We start from the raw sequence: 22,179 nt of genomic DNA on the forward strand, positions 1-22,179 counted from the left end.
GGTAGAGGTAGAGAGGTAGAGGTAGAGAGGTAGAGAGGTAGAGAGGTAGAGAGGTAGAGAGAGAGAGAGAGAGGTAGAGAGGTAGAGAGGTAGAGAGGTAGAGGGGTAGAGGTAGAGGGGTAGAGGTAGAGGGGTAGAGGTAGAGGGGTAGAGGTAGAGGGGTGAGGTGTAGAGGTAGTGAGGTAGCGGTAGAGGGGTAGAAGCTGGGCCATACTGACCTGCTGAAGGAACATCTGGAGTTGTTCCTGGCTGAGGATCATGCTGGAGCCCTGTGGCCCTGTGAAGAGCACCCTGCTCCCAGGACTATGCTGCTGCTGGGCTGACGGAGAAGACGAGGAGGGAACAGAGACAGCCACAGAGACAGAGGGCCCAGCCTGCATAGAGAGGATGGAGGAGTGTTGTGGAGGTTGTCCAGGATGGGCTGCCTGGTCCGTACAGCTCCCACCCTCCCCAGGCTGGCCCTGTGCCATGGCAGCCGCCCCGCCCATCCCGCTGCTGGGAACGCCCCCCGGCTGCGGTTGCAGAGCGGGCTGCAGGCTGACAGCAGGACTCACACCCTCCACCTGGCTCAGCATGGCCAGGGAGTTCTGCAGGGGCATTCCCTGGATCACCGTGTGAGCCTGGTGACCCGTGACCGGGTGGGTCTGGTTCTGAGAGAGGGTGACGGGCATCTGGAACAGCTGATGTCCAACCCCTATCTGGCCGGGCTGCAGTTGGATGTGACCCTGAGACATCAGCACCTGGCCCAGGTTGATGTTCTGGTGCTGAGCCAGGATCTGATTGGCTATCAGCTGGCCCCCAGGCCCCTGGGAGGTGATGATGTGGCCTCCAGGGTGTTGCGTGAGGATCTGACCCCCGGCTAGCTGCTGCGGCAGGAGGAACTGGTGGTTTTGCCCCCCCAACATGATGCTGCCGGGCTGGTTGAGCAGGTGGACACTGAGAGCTTTCCCAGAGGGGTGGTGGGCTGTCTGCTGTTTGAACAGAGCCTGCTGGGGAACCCCTGCCTGGGAAGTCAGGACCACGTTAGAGCCAGGCTTCCCTGTCAGGAAGGCTACATTCTGGGCAGTAGAGACAGGGACATGCTGTACCCCTAGAGCCTTGTTGGTATCATTCTGGAAGGTGTGGGGCTGGGCCTGCTGCTGCTGCTGCTTGAACAGTTTGGGCTGGATGGCTGCGCCCCCCTGGGGGGGTTTGGGCTGGATGGCAGCGCCCCCCTGGGGGGGTTTGGGCTGGATCGGGGTCGGGGTCCGCTGGATGATCAGGTTCTGCATGATCTGTCCTTGGGGATGGTTCTGCCCGTGTTGTGCCAGTCCAGGGCTACTGAACCCAACCAAGGCTCCAGTGGTACTGCTGCCACCACACACCGCTGGGCCATTTAAAGCAGGAGGTCCCAGAGTGGCTTTACCACCTTGGATCAGAAGTCCCCCTCCCAGTCCGCCCTGCCCACCTGCCCCCTGTGCCTCGGGGCCAGGCTGGTGCAGCTGGTATCCTCCCATACCCTTGGCCAGGATAGGCTGTCCTGATTGGTTCATAGTCATCACGGTGGACTGACCCATCACCTGTATCTGTCCCAGTCCCAGGTGTCCTGACTGACAGCCGTTCGGCAGAGCCTGGAGGGAGGAGATTGGCTGAAGGGTGACGTTACCCAGGCCTGCCACCTGCTGCATGAACGGCTGCATACTGATGGCCTGGGCCTTGTTCATGACCTGGGGCCCAAACTCCAGGCCCTGTTGGGCCAGCACCGAGCCCAGCATGTCAGCTGTGGCCTGGGGAGGGGTGGCGGAGGAGTCTGAAGCTCCAGGGAAAATAGGGAGCCCCACCCCTACAGCGGTCCCTACAGGCCCAGTCAGGCTGTCTGTACAGGGCAGGGTCTGGACCACCTGAGTCAGGCCTGGCATGGTGAGGTCGAAGGACCCCAGGTCCAGCTCTGCCTCGGCCTCCGCCAGGCTCTGCTCTGTAATGTTAGCCTCCTGTAGGCTCTGCTCTGTAATGTTAGCCTCCTGTAGGCTCTGCTCTGTAATGTTGGCCTCCTGTAGGCTCTGTTGTAAGATGTCACATGGCTCCGTGGCGTTGCCTCCGATGCCGTTGCTACCGTCGTCGCCCGGCGACCCGCCCAGGATAACGTCATCTTCCAGGAAGTCCAGGTCCACGCTGACCCGGGGCAGGCCTTGCTGCTCATTGGACGACAGCTGGACTGGGGGTGGGACCTCTGGAACGTGGCACTATGAAGGAGAGAGAAGGAAGAACAGTGAAGCTCTGTGATGGAGGACGAGATGGGAAGAGGAGAGCTGTGTAGAGGTGAGATGGGAAGGAATGAGTTGAACTGAGCAGGCCTGAGATCAGCCTGAGATCAGCCTGGACAGGTCCCCCAGACAGGACCCTTAGACCCCCACAGTGTCATGGCTCCTACCAACCTGCCCAGGGCCATCAGAGCTTGGTGTGTGTGGATGTATGTTACTGGAAGGGTGGGGTGGCAGGGTGGAGTGGCAGGGTGGGGTGGCAGGGTGGGGTGGCAGGTTGGGGTGGCAGGGCGGGGTGGCAGGGTGGGGTGGCAGGGTGGGGTGGCAGGGCGGGGTGGCAGGGTGGGGTGGCAGGGCGGCAGGGCGGGGTGGCAGGTTGGGGTGGCAGGGTGGAGTGGCAGGGCGGGGTGGCAGGGTGGGGTGGCAGGTCGGCAGGGTGGGGTGGCAGGGCGGGGTGGCAGGGCGGGGTGGCAGGGCGGCAGGGCGGGGTGGCAGGTTGGCGTGGCAGGGCGGGGTGACAGGGCAGGGTGGCAGGGCAGGGCGGCAGGGTGGTGTGGCAGAGTGGCGTGGCGGCAGGGTGGTAGAGATGCAGGGTGGGGTGGTAGAGATGCAGGGTGGGGTGGCAGGGTGGTAGAGATGCAGGGTGGGGTGGTAGAGATGCAGGGTGGGGTGGCAGAGATGCATGCTACATATATGAATGGAGACAGGAGGATCAGAGGTCAGAGTGGGGAAGAGGCGTTACTCACCCCAACAGAAGAGAAGAACGAGCTGGAGGGGTCGTTAGAGCCATCCAAAAGGTCGTCAGTGTCCAGCTACAGACAGACACGACAGATGCAGCCAGGATAGGACAGAACGACAGACAGAAGGACAGACGCAGCCAGGATAGGACAGAACGACAGACAGAAGGACAGACGCAGCCAGGACAGGACAGAACGACAGACAGAAGGACAGACAGAACAGGCCGGAGGGAGGTCACACCACAAGGACAGCCAAAAATGCAGGCATGCAGACAGACATGGAGAGCGAGACAGGGAGAGAGAGACAGACAGGGAGAGAGAGACCGACAAACCCACCGATAACCCGGAATTGAGGAGGGGCAGCAAAGTGGTTTAAGGGAGGGAGGGAGGGAGGGAGGGAGGGAGGGAGGGAAGAAAGCGAAGCAGAAGAGGGCTAGTGTTAGACTAGTACTGGTCATTGTGGATTAACCACACAGACCAACCACACAGACCAACCACACAGACCAACCACACAGACCAACCACACAGACCAACCATAAGCAGTAGCAGAGCCATGGACACAGAAACCCCCTTGGAGAGCGACGGGAAGGTGGGTATGCACAAGGTGTGTGTGTGTGTGTGTGTGTGTGTGTGGTAGCCAGTGTACGTGTTGACCTCAATGTGTCACTGACTCTACGCCCGAGAGAAGTAGCCTGTTCTATTAGCTGATATCTGGTGTTTGGAAGTCAACCACACCCATCCTCATTGTCAAGTCAACTGTTATGAAACACAACCCAACTAACTCCTTAGCTTGGTAAGTACAATAGATGCTCGTAACCATCCTTGCAGGGAAATAGCAGCCGCTTACATGAATCTCTGATCCATGAAGAAAATCGTTGAGTGCTTCTGGGTCACTGTGGAGAGAGGAACATCGGTCAGACAGACAGACAGGTAGTCATAGGAACATCGGTCAGACAGACAGGTAGTCATAGGAACATCGGTCAGACAGACAGCCAGGTAGTCATAGGAACATCGGTCAGACAGACAGACAGGTAGTCATAGGAACATCGGTCAGACAGACAGACAGGTAGTCATAGGAACATCGGCCAGACAGACAGGCAGGTAGTCATAGGAACATCGGCCAGACAGACAGACAGGTAGTCATAGGAACATCGGCCAGACAGACAGGCAGGTAGTCATAGGAACATCGGTCAGACAGACAGGCAGGTAGTCATAGGAACATCGGCCAGACAGACAGGCAGGTAGTCATAGGAACATCGGCCAGACAGACAGGCAGGTAGTCATAGGAACATCGGTCAGACAGACAGCCAGGTAGTCATAGGAACATCGGTCAGACAGACAGACAGGTAGTCATAGGAACATCGGTCAGACAGACAGACAGGTAGTCATAGGAACATCGGCCAGACAGACAGGCAGGTAGTCATAGGAACATCGGCCAGACAGACAGGCAGGTAGTCATAGGAACATCGGCCAGACAGACAGCCAGGTAGTCATAGGAACATCTATTTCTCTGTCTCAGTATCCACACTTCTAGATGTTCATACCATCATTACCGTCGTTCTCTCATCCTGTGATTTACGCTATTACTGTCGAAATTCACAAGGGGGCGCAATTTAAAAAAAATAATAATAATAAAAAAAAAAAAAAAAAACGCTCACTGGCCATTTATTATCAGAATGCTAACCAACATTTCAAAAAAAGGTGAGGGACAAAATTGGCACAAGTACTAAAAACATTTCCACAGAGGCTGCTAGCTAAATATGCTAATGAGCTCTAAAATGAAAATAAACAAATTACAAAAAGACATAACTTGAGCTGGATTGCCTATATTAGGTAGTAGCTAACAAATTTCAATTTTTGTTGAGTTTCGACATTTACAAGAGAATATGAACGAGAGGGATTGTACAAATGGCATGCATGTCTGAAGGAAGAACAGTGGTGGATCTGGAACAGCATGTGTACCTGCTGTGTCTGTGTGGAGTCTGGAGTCGCTAGGGCAACGGGCCTGCCTGCTCTGCTCAGGCAGAGAACGAAGAGGAGAAAATACGCAAGGAAATCAAGATCGTAGCGGCAGCTGTACAGATAATTCATCCAAAGCCCTAGGACTTCCCAAAACAAAACAGAAATCTAACACTATACTCACCAGTGGAGGCGACCTCATAATAATGTCTGGAACAGAGTGAATGGAATGTCATCAAACGCATAGAAACCATGGAAACCATATTTGATACCATTCCACCTATTTCTGCTCCAGCCATTTCCACGAGCCCGTCCTCCCTAATTAAGGTGCCACCAACCTCCTGTGATACGATGCCCCGTCTCCTTATTAATTCAGCTACTTTACGGAGATAACTAGCAAGTTACACATCTGGATTCACCAGCTCCTGCATTCTCCCGTTGTGCCATTAACAACAACAAAAAACAGGTGACTGGCTCAACTGTTCTGGGGAACTACAGTGAGCTCCATAATGTAAAATAATGTGACGGGTGAAATGAAGAACGCAATCTGCTTTATCTCCTAAAGTATTGCACAAGTTGACTGCAGGTATTTACTTTAAAAGTAGCTACAAATATTCAAATGTATTGAAAAACTTAATATTAAAACAATTTCTTTTAACTTTGGACAAGTAGGCCAGAATTATTTTTTTTAAACGAAAGCTCGTTACTTGTGTCCCTGCCCCCCCAAAAAAGGTATGTAAAACCATTTTTTACCTTACTGTATGATGCACGGAACCACTTTACAATATAAAATTACCACCATATTTTTTTAACATAGAGAATCAAACAAAATGGAGGCTTCACTCTGCCCATTGGCTTCTCTCCATATTCAAGCCAGTCTCAAAATACAACACTGCCCCTTTAAGTTTATCCTGGAGGATGGTTCGCCACCCTTGGTAGCCAATCAAAATATTACAACATTACAATTAAAACTAAATAAACCCCCTTGGTAGCCTAAGCGCGAATGTTCCAAAATGAAATTAGCGGATAAACACAAAAGCACACCACAGGCTGTTTCATGTGACAGAGATTAAAATATTCATTCGAAATTAAGAGAGGAGATCTGAAAGATGCATCAATAAGACCAGGATTAATAAAACCCGGGATTAATAAAACCCGGGATTAATAAAACCCGGGATTAATAAAACCGCGATTAAGCCTTTGGCTGCTGGACAATAAATGAAAGTCGATTTTGAAAATAGAACATGAGAGAACTGCTGGTTTCAGCTCGGATAGTTTGAAACTAAGACAGACATGCTTCATAAAATTACATAAAAACATCCAGGTTTTAAACAATTAAGTTTATAGTTAAATTGTTTCCAAAATGCTGACCGCCTCTGCTCTGATTCAAGGTGGGTAATGTGCGGTGCAAAGTAGGCACGGCCCTTTACTCTTGGGTGTGACGACCATTTGATCAGAACGATCCGTCCACAGAATCAAGTCTTTAGGATGTTAAATGGTAATTATCCGTCATTATATTAGTCAAACATGACTGGCGTTTAGCCCGACTTATTCCACATTTTGTTGTGTTACAGCCCAAATTAAACATATATTAAATAGTTCTCCCCCCTCCAAATCTTGACACAATACCCCATAATGACGTCACAATACCCCATAATGACATCACAATACCCCATAATGACATCACAATACCCCATAATGACACCACAATACCCCATAATGACATCACAATACCCCATAATGACGTCACAATACCCCCTAATGACGTCACAATACCCCCTAATGACGTCACAATACCCCCTAATGACACCACAATACCCCATAATGACATCACAATACCCCCTAATGACACCACAATACCCCATAATGACACCACAATACCCCATAATGACATCACAATACCCCATAATGACATCACAATACCCCATAATGACTAAGTGAAAACAGGTTTAGACATTCTTGCAAATTTATTGAAAATACAGAAATCTCATTTACATAAGTATTCACACCCGAGTCAATACTTTGTAGAAGCTTTGGAAGCGATTATAGCTGTGAGTCTGAGTGATTCTCTGAGAGCTTTCCACACGTGGATTGTGCAACATTTGCCCATTATTATTTTTTTTTATTTTTATTCTTCAAGTTGGTTGTTGATCATTGCCAGACAACAATTTTATGGTTTTGCCAGATTTTCAAGTAGATTTAAGTCAAAACTGTAACTCGGCCACTCTGGGAACATTTCCTGTCTTCTTGGTAATCAACTCCAGTGTAGATTTGGCCTGGTGTTTTAGGTTATTGTCCTGCTGGAAGGTGAATTCTTCTCCCAGTGTCTGGTGGAAAGCAGGTTTTCCTCTGGGATTTTGCCTGTGCTGAACTCCATTCCCTTTCGGTTTTTGTTCTGAAAAAACTCCAAGTTCTTAACTGACTTGAAAACAGAGTTTAACGGCTGTGATAGTTAACAACATTGTAGTTACGCCATAATACTAACCTAAATGACAGAGTAAAAAGAACAAAGCCTGTAAAGAACAATAATATTCCCAAACGTGCATCGGGTTTGCAACAAGGCACTGAAGCAATACTGGAAAGCAATTAACTTTTTATCCTGAATACAAAATGTTCTGTTTGGGGAAAATCCAATAAAACACATAAGTACCACTCTCCATGTTTTCAAGCATAGTGGTGGCTGCATCATGTTATGGGTATGCTTGTAATTGTTAAGGACTGGGGAGTTTATCAGATCCCCCCAAAAAAAGACACAGAATAATAATTTCAATACATTTTCTAAAAACGTGTCACTGTGTCATTATGGGGTATTATGTGTCGGGCGAGAAATCCATTTTGAAATTTGTGAATTTAACGCAACAAAATGTGGAAGAGGTCAAGCGGTATAAATACATCCTGAAGGCTCTGCCAATGGCGGCGAGCTCTACACCACTCCCGCCGAAGCTTGGCATTGCGCATGGTGATCTTAGGCTTGTGTGCGGCTGCTCGGCCACGGAAACCCATTTCATGAAGCTCCCGACAAACAGTTCTTGTGCTGACGTTGCTTCCAGGGGCAGTTTGGAACTCGGTAAATGGGACCAATGTTTGAGATTGGAATCAAAATTTCAAAATGGATTGAAACCAAAAAAATACACAAAATTATATTTATGCAGTTCCTTGTGTGTACTTAAGAGGTATATGCGCCCATTACTCCACCGACACAAAAAACATAGGACTATAAACATGTTAAGTAGGGCTCGTACAGATATTGGCAAGTGAAATTCAATGACTTTCAGCGACTTTTCTAAGCACTTAATTGTAATTTTGAAAGACAATGTTATACAATTGTATAATGTATATTATAAATGGTACATATAGGGCTTTACATATATGGTTTTACCGCAACAGAGTAGCGCAACACCCTAAAATTGAAGGGGGGGGACGACGACAGTGGCAACATCTCTCACAAAAAAACAAATAAGGGAACAGGAGAACTTATAAATTGGCTAGAATAATTACAAGGACATTTCAAACTCCAAATTCAACTGGCAGGGATGCAAACTGGTGAGGCCCCAAAAAGGTGACCATTTTTTTGTGTTGCACTGAAACATGCAAAAATATAATACCTACTAGAAGGAAATGCAGGTTTTAACTAATTAAACAACAAAGAATATAAATCTACATGATGAGTCTTTGTGTGTTAAAATAAAAAGTGGTTCATGTGAACCTAACACACAGCTAAAAAATTTTTTAAAGGCAAATCCAATGTTATTTGTTGACCAAGACTTTGCTGCAAATGACACTCAAGTTTTGAGAAGAAAAAAAAACAATACACTAATATTGCAGTTAGCCATGACAGCCTTTATAATAGAACGCGCATGACCACACACACACACACACACACCTAAATATTGCATTTGGAGGGGAAATAAAACATCTTAAAGTTGAAATAGAATGAAACAAACAGCCATTCTATTTTTGCTCTATTATAGTGGCCACTATAGTAGACATCGATCAAGTGTACAAGGCTACATGTGTGCAAAAATAAAGTTCACTCAGTAAAACAATTTACATAATCCCCCCCCCCCTCACTCACTCACACACACACAGTTACTGTCAAGTTCAACACAACAAAAACACTCTTTGGGCTACACTGCACATTATTACACTGTACGCTTTCTGCCTGGGGACGTCAGTTCTACAATATGCCAGCAGAGCATGACACCCTTTTGTTGATATAATTTGTCTCTTTGTCTTTCAGGCAGAGATTACACCTGGCATACCCCTTTCTTTTTTATCCACTGTATTGAAAAAAGGGAAAGTGTTGTGGTGTTTCTTTTCACCTCTATAGAGGCGTCCAGTTTAAACCAGGCCCAACTCCAGCTACACTTGACCCCTGAATCCACTTGTTTAACAAGCAACGCCTCATTTTCACCTAATTCTCTCATTCTGAAAATTAAACCACATACTGTAGAGGGAAAACATCAGTTCACAGAGAGTTAGTTTGTTTTGCTAGTTAACATTTCACACAAATTGCCAGGGTCCAGCAAGCAACTAATGCGTTATAACTCGAGGAACTGTGTTGTGCCTAAAATCTCCCCCCTGCCAGAATTCGGCATGGCCATTTAACTCTAGCCACAAAATTAAGAAAATTAGAGGGGGGGGGGGCCCTTCTAATCCCCCCCCCCTTCTAATTTCCTTAATTGTGTGGCTAGAGTCAAATAAATACTTTCTGTGGCACCTCAACATGAGGTACCAAAATGATTCTGAAGTGTGCCAGGTCTTGCGGTCCCAAGATAGAAGGGTAATTCATGTGTGTTACAGAGGGAGGGAGTGAAATGCAGGCAAGCAATAAACATTTCACAACAACTAGTGGGAATAAGACATGGGAGAGATTACGAATTTTGGCAAAAGAGATTTATTTATAGACTAATAAACTTGAAACAAATAGCCAAACACTAAAACTGCAAACATTACTGGTGCCTTCCCCACGATCAAACCGCCATAAAAAATTTTTTTTAAATGAAACGCAGCCTAACGTGATCATTGACAGCTGCCTTGAAGGACACAAATAAAAAAAAGCTTTCTGCTACTAAAACTCAGGGATATGAAGGTTTAAACTGAGCAGAAATCTTAACTAACAAGCAAGTTGCAGCAATGAAGAACTGAGTGTGTGTGCAGGCACAACAAGGCAAGGAGTCTTATACAGTACTAGTTAATACTAGTTACTAGGTAACACTATAGCGCATTGGTTAGGTTACCACCGTTAGCTTAGCTTATCTGATGTTGTAACATTAACTAGCTGGCTGTCTGACTTCATTAGCCAGCTAATTTTCAAACCAACTCAATTATTTCATCGGCTAAAATTGGCAAATGTTGCTCAACATTTCTTCGACTAGTTAACGGAGAATTGGATCCAGCTACTAAAGTTAACAAGATACTTAATAACAACGCTAACAAATACTTGTTCCACCACCACATGTTCTCCCTCATCTCAAACCTTCCAGAAGCCCGGTGTTTTTCCGGTAACAGCTCATGAAGTAGGTTTCATCACCTTCTCACCCCCCCAGGTCTCCGTGGTCCGTATTCTCGCCTAACCTCTTCGGTATCGTCCAGGGACGCGCTGCTGTAAATTAAAGTGACAAACTGCTGTCTTTTTGATGCTGTAACTAGTCAATTGTTTGTCTCTTGTCTCTCTCCAGTCTCCTGCTGCACTCTGTTGATATGGGAATGATTGGTTGAGCCTTGGATACAGCCAGTATCGCTCACAAACCGCGCGTCCACTCGTTCGCTCACAAACCGCGCGTCCACTCGATCGCTCACAAACCGCGCGTCCACTCGTTCGCTCACAAACCGCGCGTCCACTCGATCGCTCACAAACCGCGCGTCCACTCGATCGCTCACAAACCGCGCGTCCACTCGATCGCTCACAAACCGCGCGTCCACTCGATCGCTCACAAACCGCGCGTCCACTCGATCGCTCACAAACCGCGCGTCCACTCGTTCGCTCACAAACCGCGCGTCCACTCGATCGCTTACAGCCAGTAGTGATCCAAGCCCCCCCCCCCAGCAAAATAACTTCCCATCTGATCTACACGATTCACTGTAGGCCACCTATTTTGGAAATTAAAACACGAATTTCGCCCGACTAGTTTGGATCCCTGAAGTAGACTACTTCAAGCCCCTTGGTATTGTTGAATTTTTTGTTGTTGCTGGTGTAACCGATGTGAAATGGCTAGTTAGTTAGCGGTGGTGCGCGCTAATAGCATTTCAATCAGTGACGTCACTCGCTCTGAGACTTGAAGTAGGGTCCTGGTTCGAGCCCAGGTTGGGGCGAAGAGAGGGACGGAACCTACACTGTTACACTTGAAACCAAAATGTATTTGTCATGATATTTTCATTACCAGATCATATTGTGACGCCCACTAGGCTGTAATTTGTTGTCATTATATACAGAATAAGTGTTGGGTGTTGCGCAATAGTGTTTCCTAAATAATTGCACACAGAAGGCTCCGTGTCCAATCCGAGGCACACAAAACAAAAAAAACATATGAAAATATTCCCTTGATACTTTCTCTGTTAAATCTAACGAGACCATGCTGTAAATGAAGCAGATAGCAACAGATTATCAACATCAATTCACTAGGGATATTAGACCCAACGTCTTCACCACATAACAACTGAGACTGCAACATTTTTAAATGGATATTCCTCGCAGACACTTTTTGGTTCACATGAGCGGTTGTTGCATTGGATGCACTGTCACAACAGCTTGTCATCACTGTTGACTGTCATTCAAGAACAACAACAAAACATCCTTAAAATGGTTCAGATGATGTGTGAAAATATCACAACTTAATTAAAACAGCTCGATATCAAAATCGGATTTGTCACATGTGCGGAATACAAGTGTTAGACCTTACCGTGAAATGGCCTTAACCAACAAGGCAGTTAAGAAAATATTTACTAACTCTATTTATTTAAAAAGACAAAGTGAAAACTAAAAAGTAACAATAAAATAACGAGGATATATACAGGGGGTACCGGGTACAGAGTCAATGTGCGGGGGTACAGGTTAGTTGAGGTAATTTGTACATGTAGGTGGGGGTAAAGTGACTAGGCATAGATAACAAAACAGCAAGTAGCAACAGTGTAAAAACAAAAAGGGGGGTGTCAATGTAAATAGTCCGGGTGGGCATTTGATTAATTGATAATTAGTCTTATGGATTGGGATCCGATTAGAAGCTGTTAAGGAGTCTTTTGGTCCTAGACTTGGCACTCTGGTCCCACTTGTCGTGCGGTAGCAGAGAGAACAGTCTATGACTTGGGTGACTGAAGTCTTTGACAATTTTTGGGGCCTTCCTCTGACACCGCCTAGTATAGAGGTCCTGGATGGCACAGGAAGCTTGGCCTCAGTGATGTACTGGGCCGTTCGCACTACCCTCTGTAGTGCCTTGCGGTCGGAGGCCGAGTAGTTGCCATACCAGGCGGTGATGCAACCAGTCAGGATGCTCTCGATGGTGCAGCTGTAGAACTTTGAGGATCGGGGGATCCATGCCAAATCTTTTCAGTCTCCTGAGGGGGAAAATGTTTTGTCGTGGGCTTCTTCACGACTGTCTTGGTGTGTTTGGACCATGATGGTTTGTTGGTGATGTGGACACCAAGGAACTTGAAGCTCTCAACCTGCTCCACTACAGCCCTGTCGATGTGAATGGGGGCGTGCTCGGTCCTCCTTTTCCTGTAGTCCACGATCATCTCCTTTGTCTTGATCACGTTGAGGAGAGGTTGTTGTCACCCCTCCTCCCTATAGGCTGTGTCATCATTGTCGGTGATCAGGCCTACCACTGTTGTGTCGTCTGCAAACTTGATGATGTTGGAGTCATGCCTGGCCATGCAGTCGTTGGTGAACAGGTAGTACAGGAGGGGACTGAGCACGCACCCCTGAGGAGCCCCCGTGTTGAGGATCAGCGTGGCAGATGTGTTGTTACCTACCCTCACCACCTGGGGGCAGCCATTCAGGAAGTCCAGGATTCAGTTGCAGAGGGAGGTGTTTAGTCCCAGGATCCTTAGCTTAGTGATGAGCTTTGAGGGCACTATGGTGTTGAACGCTGAGCTGTACTCAATGAATAACATTCTCACATAGGTGTTCCTTTTGTCCAGGTGGGAAAGGGCAGTGTGGAGTGCGATTGAGATTGCGTCATCTGTGGATCTGTTGGGGCGGTATGCAAATTGGAGTGGGTCTAGGGTTTCTGGGATGATGGTGTTGATGTGAGCCATGACCAGCTTTTCAACGCGCTTCATGGCTACAGACGTGAGTGGTACGGGTCGGTAGTCATTTAGGCAGGTTACCTTAGTGTTCTTGGTGACAGGCACTACGGTGGTCTGCTTAAAACATGTTGGTATTACAGACTCGGTCAGGGAGAGGTTCAAAATGTCAGTGAAGACACATGCCAGTTGGTCCGTGCATGCTCTGAGTACACGTCCTGGTAATCCGTCTGGCAAATGCGCATCCAATAGGTATTCTGCCACGTTAATGACACTATCAAATTTGGGTTTTAAGTATCAAGGTAAAGGTGAGTCATTCGATTTTACAATTATGTAAATTTTGGGGGGGATTTGTGAGCCAATGAAAACGGTTTTCACTCAGTAACATAAGGAGACACTAAATGTTACGTAGTTAACGATGCATTTCTGAGAAATGTCCGAAAGCTAGATCCAGGATTCTTACAGGGTTCAATTTCAATGTCTAATTTAACTGATTAATCTATGATATAAGGACAACTTACACTGCCATAAATGCAAGGACAGAAAAGTAAATGTTTTGTGTCACACCATTTTGGATAAATCCGTCAAGAAACCAACCACGATAAAAGGTTAAACATAGGTTTTAAAATCAACTCGTGAATTTTATTGAATATACCCATGTTCCCCCCTTATATGTTAATGTAATTACATGAAAAAAATTTGTAGATTATTATTCAATGACCTTATCAACAGCTGTAACAAGTTGTCCAGTGTGGGAAATCCTTACTGATACCTTACTCTCTAAAGACCGGTAGTAAAAACAGAGTGAAATATTATTTCCACTGTTAGTCTCTATGATCTGAGTAATGGATACAGTGATCTGTTTTACTTGACAAGCGTTAAACATCGAACCCTGTGACGGTATTGAAAAAAAACATCCTGTGGCTATTTTAGAAATACCCCCCAGGTATAGGGTAGTATACCGCCCAAGCCTACTAGCTCAGCCATCCCTGTAGCTCAGTTGGTAGAGCCTGGTGTTTGCAACGCCAGGGTTGTGGGTTCAATTCCCACGGGGCCAGCACAGAAAAAAACACCAAAAAAAGAAATGTATGCATTCACTACTGTAAGTCGCTCTGGATAAGAGTGTCTGCTAAATGACAAAAATGTAAAATGTACTACATAGACTGAACCAATGTCTTGGTCAGGTATACTAGATGTTGTGTACAGTGGATAGTAGAATATAAATCAATAGTTTAATGAGGATGAATAGTTTGGATATATGAACTCACCAAATGACATCTAGCAGGCACCTGCCATCTTCATCGTCCATGTCAACTGAAAACACATTACACACACACCAAACAATATTTAGTTCAATACATCAATCATTACATCCACCACTCCAGTATAAATAGAGGTTTACAAACAATATCCTTCAGATTTTCTATTCAGACAAACTGCTATCAAACTGACAACAATACTGCCTTGTCTGTTGGTTGGGGGAGAGACGGGGTACTTAAAGTGTAGAGTGGTAGGCTATACCAAAACAGTGCTTGTGTAATCCTTTTTGGTAAATCAACATACGATCAACAAGGTGTAGCCTATGTTTAAGATACTATCAACTATGCAAACAAACACTAACTGCATCATTATGGCATGAATATTCATTTCTAACGTGTATCTCTTTAAAAAAAAAAAAAGGGCTTTTATAAGTTCCCAGAATCCAACCATCCAGGAAGTGCTGTGAGGAGGTTCTCTGTCTAATTGCAGGAAAACTGAAACCTTTCCTTCCAAATTGGCTGCAGTGAAAGTCTGATAACCGTTTTTAGGGGGAAGTTGTATTTTTCTACATTTTCTGTTCGATATAAAATTCCAGTGTTTTAATTGCTATGTTGTATTTACTTTGCCACCATGGCCTATTTATTGACTTTACCTCCCTTATCTCACCTCATTTGCTTACTTTGTATATAGACTTATTTTTCTACTGTATTATTGACTGTATGTTTGTTTTACTCCATGTGTAACTCTGTGTTGTTGTATGTTGTCGAACTGCTTTGCTTTATCTTGGCCAGGTCGCAATTGTAAATGAGAACTTGTTTTCAACTGGCCTACCTGGTTAAATAAAGGTGGAATAAATAAATAAATAAATCAAATACTTCCACCGAGGTCCTAGGCTACAGTACATGTTAGTTACAAGGTTCTGAACCTAAAACAAAGCATTGTGATTCCACGATACTTGATAAAAAAAAAAAATTAAAAAGAAAACATCACCAAAATGATGCCAGTGTATTGATGTGTCCGGAAGGCTTTCATTGTTGTGATTCTGAATGGTCAGATAGTTAGCAACAATGACAAGAAGCTGCCAAGTGGGGGTGTGGCTCAGTTGGTAGAGCATGGTGTTTGTGGGTTCGATTCCCACGGGGGGACCAGTAGATCGCTGCTAAGTGGGGGTCCCGTGTGGCTCAGTTGGTAGAGCATGGTGTTTGTGGGTTCGATTCCCACGAGGAGGCCAGTAGATCGCTGCTAAGTGGGGGTCCCGTGTGGCTCAGTTGGTAGAGCATGGTGTTTGTGGGTTCGATTCCCACGGGGGGGACCAGTAGATCGCTGCTAAGTGGGGGTCCCGTGTGGCTCAGTTGGTAGAGCATGGTGTTTGTGGGTTCGATTCCCACGGGGGGACCAGTAGATCGCTGCTAAGTGGGGGTCCCGTGTGGCTCAGTTGGTAGAGCATGGTGTTTGTGGGTTCGATTCCCACGGGGGGACCAGTAGATCGCTGCTAAGTGGGGGTCCCGTGTGGCTCAGTTGGTAGAGCATGGTGTTTGTGGGTTCGATTCCCACGAGGAGGCCAGTAGATCGCTGCTAAGTGGGGGTCCCGTGTGGCTCAGTTGGTAGAGCATGGTGTTTGTGGGTTCGATTCCCACGGGGGGGACCAGTAGATCGCTGCTAAGTGGGGGTCCCGTGTGGCTCAGTTGGTAGAGCATGGTGTTTGTGGGTTCGATTCCCACGGGGGGGACCAGTAGATCGCTGCTAAGTGGGGGTCCCGTGTGGCTCAGTTGGTAGAGCAGGGTGTTTGTGGGTTCGATTCCCACGGGGGGACCAGTAGATCGCTGCTAAGTGGGGGTCCCGTGTGGCTCAGTTGGTAGAGCATGGTGTTTGTGGGTTCGATTCCCACGGGGGGACCAGTAGATCGCTGCTAAGTGGGGGTCCCGTGTGGCTCAGTTGGTAGAGCATGGTGTTTGTGGGTTCGATTCCCACGGGGGGGACCAGTAGATCGCTGCTAAGTGGGGGTCCCGTGTGGCTCAGTTGGTAGAGCATGGTGTTTGTGGGTTCGATTCCCACGGGGGGGCCAGTAGATCGCTGCTAAGTGGGGGTCCCGTGTGGCTCAGTTGGTAGAGCATGGTGTTTGTGGGTTCGATTCCCACGGGGGGGACCAGTAGATCGCTGCTAAGTGGGGGTCCCGTGTGGCTCAGTTGGTAGAGCATGGTGTTTGTGGGTTCGATTCCCACGGGGGGGACCAGTAGATCGCTGCTAAGTGGGGGTCCCGTGTGGCTCAGTTGGTAGAGCATGGTGTTTGTGGGTTCGATTCCCACGAGGAGGCCAGTAGATCGCTGCTAAGTGGGGGTCCCGTGTGGCTCAGTTGGTAGAGCATGGTGTTTGTGGGTTCGATTCCCACGGGGGGGGACCAGTAGATCGCTGCTAAGTGGGGGTCCCGTGTGGCTCAGTTGGTAGAGCATGGTGTTTGTGGGTTCGATTCCCACGGGGGGGACCAGTAGATCGCTGCTAAGTGGGGGTCCCGTGTGGCTCAGTTGGTAGAGCATGGTGTTTGTGGGTTCGATTCCCACGGGGGGACCAGTAGATCGCTGCTAAGTGGGGGTCCCGTGTGGCTCAGTTGGTAGAGCATGGTGTTTGTGGGTTCGATTCCCACGGGGGGGACCAGTAGATCGCTGCTAAGTGGGGGTCCCGTGTGGCTCAGTTGGTAGAGCATGGTGTTTGTGGGTTCGATTCCCACGGGGGGGACCAGTAGATCGCTGCTAAGTGGGGGTCCCGTGTGGCTCAGTTGGTAGAGCATGGTGTTTGTGGGTTCGATTCCCACGGGGGGGGACCAGTAGATCGCTGCTAAGTGGGGGTCCCGTGTGGCTCAGTTGGTAGAGCATGGTGTTTGTGGGTTCGATTCCCACGGGGGGGACCAGTAGATCGCTGCTAAGTGGGGGTCCCGTGTGGCTCAGTTGGTAGAGCATGGTGTTTGTGGGTTCGATTCCCACGGGGGGACCAGTAGATCGCTGCTAAGTGGGGGGTCCCGTGTGGCTCAGTTGGTAGAGCATGGTGTTTGTGGGTTCGATTCCCACGAGGAGGCCAGTAGATCGCTGCTAAGTGGGGGTCCCGTGTGGCTCAGTTGGTAGAGCATGGTGTTTGTGGGTTCGATTCCCACGGGGGGGACCAGTAGATCGCTGCTAAGTGGGGGTCCCGTGTGGCTCAGTTGGTAGAGCATGGTGTTTGTGGGTTCGATTCCCACGGGGGGGACCAGTAGATCGCTGCTAAGTGGGGGTCCCGTGTGGCTCAGTTGGTAGAGCATGGTGTTTGTGGGTTCGATTCCCACGGGGGGACCAGTAGATCGCTGCTAAGTGGGGGGTCCCGTGTGGCTCAGTTGGTAGAGCATGGTGTTTGTGGGTTCGATTCCCACGGGGGGACCAGTAGATCGCTGCTAAGTGGGGGTCCCGTGTGGCTCAGTTGGTAGAGCATGGTGTTTGTGGGTTCGATTCCCACGGGGGGGACCAGTAGATCGCTGCTAAGTGGGGGTCCCGTGTGGCTCAGTTGGTAGAGCATGGTGTTTGTGGGTTCGATTCCCACGAGGAGGCCAGTAGATCGCTGCTAAGTGGGGGTCCCGTGTGGCTCAGTTGGTAGAGCATGGTGTTTGTGGGTTCGATTCCCACGGGGGGACCAGTAGATCGCTGCTAAGTGGGGGTCCCGTGTGGCTCAGTTGGTAGAGCATGGTGTTTGTGGGTTCGATTCCCACGAGGAGGCCAGTAGATCGCTGCTAAGTGGGGGTCCCGTGTGGCTCAGTTGGTAGAGCATGGTGTTTGTGGGTTCGATTCCCACGGGGGGGACCAGTAGATCGCTGCTAAGTGGGGGGTCCCGTGTGGCTCAGTTGGTAGAGCATGGTGTTTGTGGGTTCGATTCCCACGGGGGGGACCAGTAGATCGCTGCTAAGTGGGGGGTCCCGTGTGGCTCAGTTGGTAGAGCATGGTGTTTGTGGGTTCGATTCCCACGGGGGGGACCAGTAGATCGCTGCTAAGTGGGGGGTCCCGTGTGGCTCAGTTGGTAGAGCATGGTGTTTGTGGGTTCGATTCCCACGGGGGGACCAGTAGATCGCTGCTAAGTGGGGGTCCCGTGTGGCTCAGTTGGTAGAGCATGGTGTTTGTGGGTTCGATTCCCACGGGGGGACCAGTAGATCGCTGCTAAGTGGGGGGGTCATAGGTGGTTCTTTCCACTAGTTGTGCCTTGTTGTTGATACCAGGTCTTGTTTTGAGGTGTATTGACTGAGGTCATGTCTATGCTAATAATGGCTCAAATTCGCTAGCAAGCTAACCAACAACTAACAATGTATTTTAGATACATGCGCAAATGTATTTATGTTTTAATAAACATTTGGAGACTAAATTGAGTTTAAGTGTTGTCAACAACCTAAGCCAAACCAGTCTGTTTTGGGGTTGGGGTAAAACACATGGGGTAGGCTTAGGTTGTTGCTAACATGGAAACTATATTTTTTATCTCCAATGTTTATTGAAAACATAAATAAAGTTACACAATGAGTACTTGTCTCTCAAATACATCATTACAGTTGGTTGACGTTTGCTTACTAGCAAATATTAGCATAAACGTGACACCAGTCAAAACACCTGATGGTGTCAAGATCTAACGAGCTACTGGTCACAGATCTGAGCAGAACATAGTTTTAACAACATACTAAAACCAACAGACAACAACCAGCTTGAAATATTAATAGGACAGGGGAAAAAATAAAAAACTTTCCAGATGTATTTAACTTGTCTCACCCAGAACGTCAGGACTAAAGACATACATAGCCTATTGATTATCAGTGATCTGAAATCTTAATTCATGCTCTTGAATATATTTTGTATCTTGCTATTAAACCCCCCCCCCCCCCAAAAAAATGTGAGCATTACAATAAAAAGTAAATTTTATAGGCAAAGTTAAGCATGCATGAACATAACACCTCGGCTTGAATATCACCACTAGCTGATAACAATAAAATGTGATGCTCTTCCTTGAACAAACCACCTTCTGGGTTAAAAACGCGCGTTTTTCCACTCACTCCCTTATCATTCAATGTTCAGATGTATTTTTGTTCCATGTATTTTCTATACAAGTAGAGAGCAGAATAATATCTGAATTGATCGAGGCCGAGTGTTGATGTTACTAGTGAACAGTGTGGAGATGAAACGAGCGGTGTTTTAAACCTCCAGAGAAACCAGCGGAGTATCTGACATTAGGTAGGCGGAGACGAGCGGAGGACCACAGTGTTGGATATATATATATATTTATATAGAGAGAGGACAAATGTCCATTTGCCGCTCTCCATAATGCTGGTTGGTAGCTAAAGCGGTCGTAGCCATTGCACAGCCAGCAGGGCAGAGGAGGAGAGCGGTGCGCAGCATATGAATGGAGGGATAACTGCGAGCGGCTAAGCTAAGCTAAGCTAGCTTTGGTGGTTTCCAATTAACGTTGTATATACCTCCAATGTAGTTTACATGATCATATACATTGTTGTTGTTTTTTTGCCTTGTTGTTTCCTCTAAAAAAAAACAATTCGCGTGTTCGTTCGATGTCTATTTGTCTGAATCTGTTAGCTATTTTTCAACCTTTTGATGCATAGCTTTCATTTCGTTAGCATTAGCTGCTAGGTGGCTAACATCCTATCAACATTCTGGTGTTAAAAACAGATTCAGACTTTTTGGTTTACATTTGACAATGTAAAACATCACAAGCGGGTTCACTACTATCGAAACACTTGTAATGCACGGTAGAGTTGCATCTTAGCTTCCCCGATGCATTATTTGGTTTGCTTTAATTAAAATGTAATTGCGTAGCCAGCTCTCCTTGCAAGCAAAAATCGGAGTTAATGTTGGAATAGTCTTGGACCAGGGGGGTATGCTTGGGAATTGGTTGGAAAATGAAAACGCTTTGCCTCGCCGTGCAGGACTACGGCATTTAGATCAAGGCAGATGCGAGGTATGCAATTCGCTTGCAGTACGTAAATGTTGTAGCTTTAATATAGTTATTGAGATTAATAGAGAAATTGCTACATTGTAACAAACTCACCCGAGACGATAGAGGTGCAGGCAGCGCGGGGTCTCCGGGACAGCCTTGCACGGGTTTCCATACAGGACCCAGCTACATGCAGGAAATAGAGGACCGATGAGTTCGCCTGTTCAAAGAAATCAGTGTTTTGTGTGCCATTCAATAGAACAAAAAATAATGATAAATCCCTCAACCTTTCATGAACCTTGAGCGCCAGTTTATCTATCATAGTAAAACAGCCAATGAACCAAGTAAAAAAAATTAAAAAATCTCTGTCATACAGATAATTATATGGCTGCAAACCTTTATTTTACTGTCGGTAAACAAAACATATTTAAACAATGTGCAGTTTTGTAATAGCTTTAAGCGTATATCCACTGTTAGAAACTAATAAGACATTATCACTTGTATTTACCATCATAATTCAACTGGGTTGAGGTTATGCTATTAGCATTTTATGTCTGAGATTGATGTAATAACCAATCCATGTCTCAAGGCTTAAAACTCCTTCTTTAACCTGTCTTCTCCCCTTCATTTACAGCTTTCTTGAGCAGATGGTCAGGGTCCCGAATATAATTACAAATAATTTGCAGACTGCAAATTGAATGCAAGAAGCCTAAACATATATAATATTTGACTAAAACATAATAATTTCAAACCTTGTTTACATTTGTATACAATCACGTGTCTCTATTATGTGTGAGAATACTAGGGAACAGATTTGTAAAATAAATAAAAAAACTTGGAGCTAATTTCCTTAAGTTTTTACAGTCTTTTATGTCCAACCATGAAAATAAATAAATGTTGTTTTTTTGCTCCAAAAAACTTGAGTGGCCAAATAAAAATCACCTGTGGGATGCCAGTTGGGGAACCCTGACCTAGACTGAAGTGGACTTAACAAGTGATCATAGCTTTCATCTGGTCAGTCCATGTCATGGAAAGAGCAGGTGTTCTTAATGTTTTGTCCATTGCATTGAAATACCAGCAGGTATGTGTCCTGAAGTAAATACATGGTTATCCACCTCTGCCTCACAGCTGCATTAGTGACAAAGCTATTTTATTTGTGACTAAATATATCTTGTTATGTGATTGGCCAATATCAACAACAAAAAAAGGGCATGATCAGTTAAATCATGACTACAAAAGATGTTAGGTCATTTACCTCCAGCTTACAGGGAAAATGATTGGCAGTTTAAAGAGCTATTTTTCCTGGGGGGCGTGGTTTGGGTTGTTGTTTACACTCAGTGATTGGTTGAATTTGAATGAGGAATAGAGATCATTTGTCCATTTGGGTGTGGTTACAGAATGTTCTTCTATAGTTGATTTTGACGCTACACTGAAATCATATATCATGAAAATGTACACACATTGGCCTTTTTCATAAAAATCATATAGCCATGGTGTTGAATGAAACATGTAATTTGTGAATGCAGCATGCATTTAGAGGACATTTAGAATATCCGACCACTGGCCTGTGGCCAACTCTGAGAAAGGTCGTATCACTCAGCATACTATTACTAGCAAAGGTATTTTGCGAGCTATTTCCTTGATATCCATGCATATTTAACCATCGGTGGTGACCCATCGTTCAGTGGGTTGCCTGTTTTCTATGTTATTTTGGGATTAATACGTGTCACATATCAGTTTGCAAACAATGTAAAAAATATATATATAATTCATTGAGTTAATAAAGCCACATAACA

The 22,179-nt window shown here is 46.6% G+C and overlaps 1 protein-coding gene across 1 annotated transcript; it reads right to left on the reverse strand.

Moving 5' to 3' along the window:
• Positions 1-218: 218 nt before the first annotated feature.
• LOC115206712 (BRD4-interacting chromatin-remodeling complex-associated protein) lies at positions 219-20,737 on the reverse strand (the record flags this gene model as incomplete). The annotated part of the gene is given in 5 exon segments (XM_029773911.1): positions 219-2,222; positions 2,987-3,052; positions 3,825-3,870; positions 14,449-14,494; positions 20,498-20,737. Coding segments are annotated over 5 exon segments (2,370 nt in total), but the record flags the coding sequence as incomplete, so codon positions are not given.
• Positions 20,738-22,179: the final 1,442 nt, after the last annotated feature.

The sequence above is a fragment of the Salmo trutta genome, chromosome 13 (assembly GCF_901001165.1).
Source record: "Salmo trutta chromosome 13, fSalTru1.1, whole genome shotgun sequence".
NCBI lineage: Eukaryota > Metazoa > Chordata > Actinopteri > Salmoniformes > Salmonidae > Salmo > Salmo trutta.